The sequence below is a fragment of the Dreissena polymorpha genome, chromosome 4 (assembly GCF_020536995.1).
Source record: "Dreissena polymorpha isolate Duluth1 chromosome 4, UMN_Dpol_1.0, whole genome shotgun sequence".
NCBI lineage: Eukaryota > Metazoa > Mollusca > Bivalvia > Myida > Dreissenidae > Dreissena > Dreissena polymorpha.
This window is the reverse complement of record NC_068358.1, coordinates 17,932,185-17,942,420: the sequence shown is the minus strand read 5'-3', so window position 1 is coordinate 17,942,420 and position 10,236 is coordinate 17,932,185. Positions and strand designations below refer to the sequence as shown.

Genomic DNA, 10,236 nt, shown 5'->3' with positions numbered 1-10,236 from the left:
CCCAGTGAAAAATCTTTGTGGGGGGGGGCAGTTCTCCGGGGGGCACTTCTCCTAGAGCCGTTTATTCTGTTTCAGGTGAAGAACATGTCTGGTGCAGCAGCGATGTTCGTGTTCTTATTGCCGGGGATTCCAATGTCCATCGTTTGAAGTCTGCATGTCCTCCAAATGCAAGGATTGACTTTCTGCCCGTATCTGGTGAATAATTTTTAACTGTTTATAGTTGAGTGTGAGACCCAACATGTTTCTGTGGCATGCTGCTTTATATTACCCCTTTTACTGTCTTAAATAGTCTATATAAATTGCCGCCATAATCTTTTGATGATTTTTGCGTTGGCATAATTATTTTAGCTACTGTCTTATACTGCAGTGGGGACGATTGAACTTTACCGGTACGCAACACTTAACATCAAACAGCGTACTCTAACCCTTAACACCTAACACATAACAACTTACGCAACACCTTATTATCCTTTTATCCTATATATTTCTTTAGTATTGGGGGCTACCGCCCCCAAACCCCCGCTTTGTCGATGGTTGTAAACAACTTCGTACCGGTAAAGTTCAATCTAGCCCTGCAGTGTTTGTTGCTGCCTTTGGAAAAAAGGTTGCTAATTTTAATATTTATTTGAAGCTTTGTGTACCAAATAATTGTTTTTATGCCCCCGGTAGGGTGGCATATAGCAGTTGAACTGTCAGTCTGTCCGTCCGTCCGAACACTTTAATGGTCATAACTTTTTCAATATTTAACATAGCACCGTTATATTTGGCATGCATGTGCATCTCATTGAGCATTTGAGTGGTGAAAGGTGAAGGTCAAGGTCATCCTTCAAGGTCAAAGGTCTAATATATGGCATATGTCCATCCGTCCGAAAACTAACATTGGTCATAACTTTTTCACTATTGACGATAGCAATTTGATATTTGGCATGTATGTGTATCTCCTGAGGCTGAACATTTTGAGTGGTGAAAGGTGAAGGTCAAATGTCTAATATATGGCGTCTGTCCGTCCATCCGAAAACTTTAACATTGGCCATAACTTGTTCACTATTGATGATAGCAACTTGATATTTGGCATGCATGGGTATCTCCTGGAGCTGAACATTTTGAGTGATGAAAGGTGAAGGTCAAGGTCATTCTTCAAGGTCAAATGTCAAATATTCCGTCCGTCCGAAAACTTTAACATTGGCCATAACTTTTTAAATATTGAAGATAGCAACTTGATTTTTTTTTATGGATGTGTATCTCTTGGAGCTGAATATTTTGAGTGGTAAAAGGTGAAAATCAAGGTCATTCTTCAAGGTCAAATGTCAAATATTCCGTCCGTCTGAAAATTTTAACATTGGCCATAACTTTTTAAATATTGAAGATAGCAACTTGATATTTGGCATGCATGTATATCTCATGGAGCTGCACATTTTGAGTGATGAAAGGTCAAGGTCATCCTTCAAGGTCAAAGGTCAAAATTTGCAATATTGAAGATAGCAACTAGATATTTGGCATGCATGTGTATCTCATGGAGCTGCACATTTTTGAGTGGTGAAAGGTCAAGGTCATCCTTCAAGGTCAAAGTTTGAATACATGTTCATGGCTTCAAAGCGGTGCAATAGGGGGCATTGTGTTTCCAACAAACGCATCTCTTGTTTTTAAAGAAATGCTTAAAACTCCACTGAATATTGCTTCAATACCCAAAAAGATATTTTACCCTAACAGTTTCATGGTATTTACATGTACACGTCATGTATATTATTACACTGATAAAACATGTATTATGGAATCAAGCAAAATACCCTTTCTGCTGTAACCAAAATGGGGAAAAAGATTGCAAATCCAGAAATTTGACGCAACATAGAACAAGTGAGATAAATATTAACAAAGATAAGCTTGCTTGTCTCGAACATAGCAATGATGACTATTTTTCATAATATTCAATAACAAATGACAACTCAAGAAAAATTATTGCAAATGAAAACCAATTCCAAATGGAAGATCTTATTTTACAATGCAGGTGCAAAGTATGTGTCTGACCGGAAGGGCTTTAGAAAGCTGCTGCATCAAGAGCTGATGTCAGGTTGTTACGACATATTGTACCTGCATCTTGGCTCTAACGATGTTTGCTGCAAGGATAGCAATTTCTACCGGTATGTTGAACAGTAATTTTTCAGTTTTAGTTTTTATTTAACCTTTTTACCTTAGCTTTATTGCAGGGAACGCACTATGCTTATTGAGACACTCGAGTCTGTTCCTGGGAAGAACCAGAACTTGGTGTTTATGGAGAAGATAATGAGAACCTCCTAACTCCCTATCACTAGGCGGACACCACATCCACTACACCATTATGCTTTTACATTGGCCTGTATTATTGAATGTCCACACCAACCCCCTAACTAGAAACCCTGGATCCGCCACTGAACAGCTTAGCAGCATGAATAAAAATGAGCTTGATCAACTTAGTATCACTTTCTTATTAGATTTTTTTGGATTGGCATTTTAATGAAATAAAATAAGTTAGTTTCTCAAATATTTTGTAGTTGTTTGTAACTTTTTATGCCCCCGGTAGGGTTGCACATAGAAGTTGAACTGTCCGTCAGTCAGTATGTGTGTCAGTCTGTCCGTCCGTCGGGAAAAAAAACTTTAACGTTGGCCATAACTTTTGCATTATTAAAGATAGAAACTTGATATTTGGTGTACCTCATGGAGCTGAACATTTTTAATTGGTGAAAGGTCATCCTTCAAGGTCAAATGTCAAATGTATGGCGTCTGTCCGTCTGAAAACTTTAACATTGGCCATAACTTTTTCAATATTGAAGATAGCAACTTGATATTTGGTGTGCACGTGTATCTCATGAAGCTGCACATTTTGAGTGGTGGAGGTTCAAGGTCATCCTTCAAGGTCAAAGGTAAAAAAATAAATACAAAGCGGCGCAATATGGGGCATTGTGTTTCTGACGAACACATCTCTATTTAATAATTGTTTGTGATGGGAAGATAATACAATGAGCAACTAATACCATTACCTTATTATCCCTTGCCATAGGAGGATGGATATTGTTTTGGGGTTGTCTGTCCGTCTGTCTTTCCATCTGTCCGTCCAGCACTTTTGTGTCCAGAGCCATATCTTGGAAGTGCTTTGGCGGATTTCATTGAAACTTGGTATGAGTATATATATGGATAAGAGGATGCTGCAGGCCAAATGGCATCGTACACCATCTGTTAATAGCAGAGTTATGGCCCTTTGTTTCTTAAAAAATGCTTCTTTAGTGTCAAATATAACACTTTTTTGTCCAGAAGCATATTGGCAGGGTATATCAATTCAATGAATTTGCTTGTTATTTTTAGTTGTGTGACTGAGATCCTTGATGTTGTATTCAGTGTGTGCACTGAAATACACGTGGTGCTTTGCGTGATTCTTCCACGTGATTTTGATGTGAGAATGTTTCCCCGATGGCCACTCTCAGGGGCACAGTTGAGGAACTACTGCCAGTGGATAAGGAGCGCAAACAGCATGCTGTGGGAACTGAGTCACCATGTGCCTTCTGTGAGATACATGGACTATGCAGCAACTAAACAGGTATAGGGAAAGATCTAGAGTGAAATAGGAAGTTTCTCAGCAACTGTTGCATGGAATTTCATCATCATGAAACTTAAAATAAATATATGCATCATTATACTGCGGTGGACCAATCCCAAATTCTGTTCAGACATCCTTCTTTGCTCAAGAGATATGCCTCCTTAATTGGTGAAAATTGACTCATTGAGCAGTTTTGTTGCAATTACTGGTTTCTTAATAACTTTTACATGAAATATCATGAATTTTAAAATAGATGTATTACTTTGTGGTGGTACACTTGCACGTTTTGTTGGTTTCAGCTCTAGAAGTAAAGCCCCATAATTAAAGATATCTGTCTGTGCTGTAATATGGAAGTTAATGAAATGTATTATCATTTTTTTAGAAGTTCTTGTATAAGTTTTGTCAGGATGATCATTTTGGTCAGTTCAGAGTTGTACACTCTAATTGATTGAAACTAAAATATTTTTTCATTCGTTGAGGGAAACCAGTTCATTTAATTTGCTGCTTTAATATCTTAGTTATGTTTAAAACAAATTAGTACGGTAACTATCAATAATCAAAATTTAATTTTAAGAAGTCCCTGTACTTGTCCCATGATGGACTACATCTGAGTGCTGAAGGGGCTAGGAGGTGTTTAGCATCCATACATGACGACCTGCCAAACCAGCTGTGTGTGGAGGCTGCTGTTCAAGATCCTACAGAATGGCCAGCTCTCTCAGCCACGGAAGTACCGGTTCAGGAGCATGACAGCACCATAGCACTCTTTTCGGATATTGTGCAGACTGTGAGTTTAGTGCTACAACAAAGTGGACTGCATTTATGAGCCATAAGCAAATGTGATTTATGCACAAAACTGCAATTCTGCGTCAGGCTAAAACCTTAACATTGACTCTAAAATCAAAGCGCTTCCACCTACAAATATTCATAACAATTTGATTTTGCTGTAATGTTTATATTTTTGATTAAAATAAGCCGTTTAAAAAAAGTATAATACCTGTATTATGGTTAAATAAATTGTAGGGAGCTCAACCAGAGATTCAAGACAAGGTGGATGCAAGTGAAGTACCAGTTCCCAGGGACATTAAGCCTCAGACACATAAAATAACGGTAACTTTTCTATGCATTTAATCGTACAGATATTTCATCATTCTTAATGAACATTTATAAAGTGATTGCAATCCAGTATTGATTGCTCATATGGCTTGTTACAGCCTATAAATTAATGTTATGTCTAGAGCCGTAAAGCTGGGCACCCTGTCATGTCTCTTTTTTAGCCTCGCCTTTTTGCCCCTGATCAGCACCATAATGCCCTTCATTATTGGTAGCTGTAAGGCAATAGTTGGACTGCAGGTCCTATACTTTTAAAGCAATGCCTTTAATCATCAAAGAGCATTGTTTGTCATTAAGTGGTAAACATGAAAAGTTCAACAGATGTCTTTGTGTGAAAGCCAGACCATAGAGTTGATGTCATAACCATTCAGTTATATCAGAACATAACATTCTGTAATTGTATAAAAAATAAACTAGTTAGTTTATATAATTTTGTTTTCCATATTTTCACACACACAATTCATTCTCAGGTTGTCACAGCCAGAGCTAAGAGGTCTGCAACCAGAAATGTCAAAAGATATGGAAAGAAGGTAAAAATACTGTTAATTTCAGATAACCCTCACTGTTTCATTGTGGAAATGTCCTACTAATTCTTAAAACAAGTTTTTTTTTGTTGAAAAAAAAACCACAACCAAACCTATTTTGAAAGTAAAATATAAGTAAAAGACCATATTAGTGTTATTATTTTGAGGACATCTTTCCTTTCTGTTGTCTTCTGCATATTATTATAATTGTTGTTATTTTTCAAAATAGTCAACTTTGGTGGATGAGGTTTTGCACTTATGCCATGCCTGTACATGCATGTGTAAATTGTTTCAGTTGGCAAAGAAATGCCACACAAGGTATATAAAGCTGGATTGGTGCATTTGTTATTGTTGAAATTTTTGTTTGCATGTACATGCATGTGTTAATTGTTTCAGTTAACAAAGAAATGCCACAATGTTTAATGTGCTTCATCCTATAACTTTGAAACTTTATATGTAGCTGCACCTTGATGAGTTATACATGCCACACCCTTTTTTGTGTCACTAGGTCAAAGGTCAAGATCACTGTGAACTCTTAAAAAAAAGAAACTGCACCTGCAGCCGAGCGTTGGCACCTGCTATGCGGTGCTCTTGTTTTTATTCATCATCATGTTACTGGTAGTGAAATATGTGTGAAATAAATAGCCATAAAATACCGATAGGGAAAGCACAGTAAATAAATGCAGATTTATACATGTTATCAAGGAATAGGAAGCTTGTTTGGTGCATTTTGTTTGTTGTTTTTGCTTTCGTTGAAAAAAATCTATTTGTTAACATTTACATGTATTATATCCTTGAAGTCATTAATTTCTGGCACATCTTTTTATGCCGCCGAAGGAGGGCATATAGTCTGTCTGTCACACTTTACGTTTAGGTTTCGAAAAATGCTCATAACTTCTATGTCGCTTCAGATAGCAACTTCATATTTGGCATGCATGTGTATATTGACAAAGCCTTTCCATGCGCACACAAATTTTGACCCCTGTGACCTTGACCTTGAACTTAGGGTCTGCGTTTAGGTTTCGAAATCTGTGTTTAAGTTTCGAAAAAAGCTCATAACTTCTATCAAGCGTTTAAAGGGGGCATAAGTCATCCTATGGTGACAGCTGTTGTTTACCTATATATACATAAATGTAATGCATTCTTAAGTAGTTTCATAAAAATCACCTTTCTTAATGGAATTACATACAACATAAACATATGCCAACATAAGGCACTCATTGTTGCTTTATTTTTAGACACCCCAACAATATTTATTAGCGAGGCTGTTTTCGGAGAAAACCCGAGGTATTGTCATAGCCTGCTCGTCGTCCACCGGCGACGTGCTAAAACCTTATCATTGGCTCTAAAATCAAAGTGCTTCCACCTTCAACTTTGAAACTTCATATGTATATGCACCTTGATGAGTTCTACACACCACACCCATTTTGGGTCACTAGGTCAAAGATCAAGATCACTCTGACAAGCTTTTGCAGCCGAGCATGGCACCCGTTATGCGGTGCTCTTGTTTTATATTAAAACTTGCTGCATGAATGCTATTACTGCAGTAACTCTCTTGTTAGTTTTATGTCAAATAGGTTTAATCGTTTTGTTAGTTTTATATTGACGGTCATTGGAATTAGTGGTCGTCCAATATTGTCCGGGACAACAAAAATATAGTTCAGACATAGTTTCCCTTTTTTACTGGATGGCAATTTTTAGCCTGAATGAATATTAATTTTACATGATTATGCATTCACAGACACTGCATTAATGATCCTGTTTTTTCGTCATGCATTAAAGGTCATGCTGCAGTGAATTTGTTTACCTTGACATTACTGAAGATGTGGCTGTTTTCCTGCCTGCATACAAGTTGAATGGCTTATGCTTGGTACTAATTTTCTGACGATATGCTCCATACTTTTTAACACTTTCCATCTTGACAATTTACATAAATATTTCTTTCATAGGTATTTTCATTACTTTGATTTAATATAAATCAGCAGAATGTGTGTTTGATTCATCTGTGTCCTATTTGTATGTATCATAATATAGTAATTGGTTCAAGCATGAAAGACAATGATTGCCCTGTTTATATGACACTATATTTGTAGCATGCCAATTGATCTGATAGCATGGCACAATGCTATAAACAAATTTTATGTTTTCATTAAAAAGAATGAATTTAATGAAAGGGATGTATTCACATTATTTCAAATCATCTTCAAAGGTATACGCTTTTCAAATTATATAACCGGTAGTAATTTGTAGCATTTGTACTGGTAATATGGACTGATAGCATAATAACTTTTCAGAAACGCAAGAAGATGGAAGTCAAGACTGGTAAGGTTAAAAGGGAGAAACCTACCATGACGAAAAAGAAGAACAAACAGGTAAATCAATGACAGAAAGTATTCTTTCTTGTCAGATAAACAAAACTTGTTCAAGAAGATCCTTTAAAACACACATTCATCCTTTCATGTATGGTCATTTAGATGTTCTACAAATACAGTAAAACCAAGATTTAAAGACGACACAAAGAACCTTATAAAATTAGTCTAAATAGCTGGTATTCTTACAATTCAGGTATAATTGATTATCACCAATAACCTGTTAAGCGGGGGTTTTGGTGTATGTAAGTCTTCCATGTGCAAGCTTTTCAGGACCAGTCCTGGGCCTGTATTGAATTCATTATAATGTAAAGATGTTCTAAAGTATGAACCAATTGTGGTACATGTTTTTGTTTTGTTTCAATTTCCATGAGTTGTTCACAAATATTACTTAGATGCGATTTTAGAATCCTCAGGCTGAGTGGTATTTTTTAGGTCCCTTGCTACAATTGCCCAAACTGCAGGGTGTGCTGTTCATCTGAAGATGCCCTGCTCGACCATTTTATAACGAAGCATTCATCATGGAAAGTTGATAGGCCTGACACACTTTTCAATCAGGTTTTTAAATGGAACACATATTGTTGTATAGCTTTATGTTATGTAAATATACTCTTAAGATTTTGAATGAAAAAATATAATACTTTTTCTCCCCTAACAGTTTAACCTGAGGGGACTTATGGTTTGCGCTCTGTGTGTCCGTCATTTGTGAGTCTGTCACTCTTTTCTGGATCATGCGATAACTTTAAAAGTTCTTCATATTTTTTCTTGAAACATGGATATATGGCAATATGGACATTATGTACGTCATTTCATTTTGTTCCTCATCAAAATTTCTGGTTGATATGGCAACAAATATATATAATGAAAAAAAATCAAAAAAAATCTGATAATGGTGGAACCTGTAGGGGACATACATTGCTTGGCAATAGTCTTGTTTGTCTAGTAAGTATTGTATTAAAGGAAGGGTTATTCTATTATAGGAAGATGAAATCAACGTGCCATCCAACATCCATTGCCACCGAGACACTGAAGAGATGCCCCAACAAGATGACAACGCCGCAAATGAAGATAAAGTCAATGTGCCATCCCACTTCTTTTTCCAACGAGACACTGACGAGACGCCCCAACAAGATGTAGACACTTCACAGCTTCTTCTTATTCTTTCAAATGACGTTGAACTTAACCCTGGACCGGTGAGATATTCCTGCCTTATAATAAACAATATTAGTGGGCAAGTTCCTTAATCAGAGGAATTTTAACCTTGTTAATGTTCTATAAATAAATAATATATATATATATATATATATATATATATATATATATATATATATATATATATATTAATGTATATGTGTGGTTAGGGTAATTTGAGGAAGGTGCTAGTTTGAAATTATTATCTTATATATTGACCATTTTCTATTTGTATGCCCCAAGATCAAATGATCGGAATATATTGTTTTTGGCCTGTCTGGTTGGTTATAAGAGAAATATAAGTACTTTACTAAATTCGAAGGTTTGTAGGCACTTAAACTTATTTAAATCATATACTCACATGTGGGAAGATTTAATTCATACAAATATTGATAACAATGATGATGAAGAACAGCAGTTATTTGATGACAATATTGATGATGAAATGCCTGTTTCGGTTACATTAAGTACTGCTGCATACAATAACTTCAATGAGGAATCTGGACTTTGGAATTTTAAGTGTAGAAGTAAACATTCTCCCAGACTTAAAGACAATAATGAGTTAAGGAAAAATATCATAAAACGTGATCAGTGGAATGATTCTAACCTTGTTCGATGTTCAGATGGCTGCCTAAAAGGACCTGTATTATTTCCAGATATTCCAGACAATACCGGTCCCTGTGGAAGCGGTTGGCTCAAACGAGAAGATGACGATAATTACAGTGAAAATGGACTGACCATACACGAAAGACAAAGGACATTAAATATTTACACAAATTTTGCACCTGTAAAATGTGACATTCATATACGTGAATGCTATAATTCAATTAGTAAGCCATGCAGAATTCTTTGGGATGAAGGGGACTTAGATTGTTTACATGTATTAAGTAGGGATACAGCAGCAGGAGATGAAATAGGGTGGGAATTTGTATCTATGGTTATGAATTCTAGTTGCACTTTTTCCTCTTACTGCCAGTTTAAAAATGAGATGTATAAAACTCGCCACAATAAGGCTAGGTTTATGGATCAAACAGTTTTTTTTAATTTTTGGTTCAGTTGGGCTTCAAACATGAAAATAGATTATTCTAAAGTTGAAACTTCTGCTCGAGGAACATCAACATTATTTCTTTGGTTCTGTGCAGACCATGGACATTGCTATGGTTTCCACATGACTGGGGCAGAAGGAAGAAAAGATCCCGCATTATCACTCTATAGCTATTTAGAAACCCCTCCACAAGACGTGTTTTATGGACTTTGCATGTAATTTACAAGAATATTGCCTAAACAGAGAAAGTGGATACTATAAAAATGAACATTTTTTTCATGACATTTTCCATGGCTACTCCCACAAATGTTCTAGTGCTTTTACAGCTAGCAGACTTCAAGGCTTTGAATCTGTAAAATCTGAAATATGTGAACCTCCGCCCTGCCCCCCCCAAACTTCCGCCCTGCCCCCCCCCCTCCAAAAAAAAAA

The 10,236-nt window shown here is 36.3% G+C and overlaps 1 protein-coding gene across 4 annotated transcripts; it reads left to right on the top strand.

Annotated features, from left to right (window-relative positions):
- Positions 1-10,007, top strand: LOC127877866 (uncharacterized). Of its 4 annotated transcripts, none has more exons than XM_052424166.1 (12): positions 1-195; positions 2,006-2,138; positions 3,337-3,568; positions 4,143-4,352; positions 4,589-4,675; positions 5,149-5,208; positions 5,498-5,520; positions 6,985-7,072; positions 7,497-7,574; positions 8,007-8,129; positions 8,552-8,764; positions 9,419-10,007. In XM_052424166.1, the coding sequence occupies exons 2-12, from the start codon at positions 2,062-2,064 to the stop codon at positions 9,497-9,499; spliced, it is 1,272 nt and encodes a 423-aa protein (XP_052280126.1). In that variant the 5' UTR covers positions 1-195; positions 2,006-2,061; the 3' UTR covers positions 9,500-10,007. The 4 variants fall into 4 exon arrangements, 3 of the variants coding, with proteins under 3 accessions (XP_052280126.1, XP_052280128.1, XP_052280127.1); XR_008048647.1 differs by having other exon boundaries at positions 2-195; positions 8,007-8,099; positions 8,556-8,764; XM_052424168.1 differs by lacking the exon at positions 9,419-10,007 and having other exon boundaries at positions 2-195; positions 8,007-8,099; positions 8,556-8,838.
- Positions 10,008-10,236: the final 229 nt, after the last annotated feature.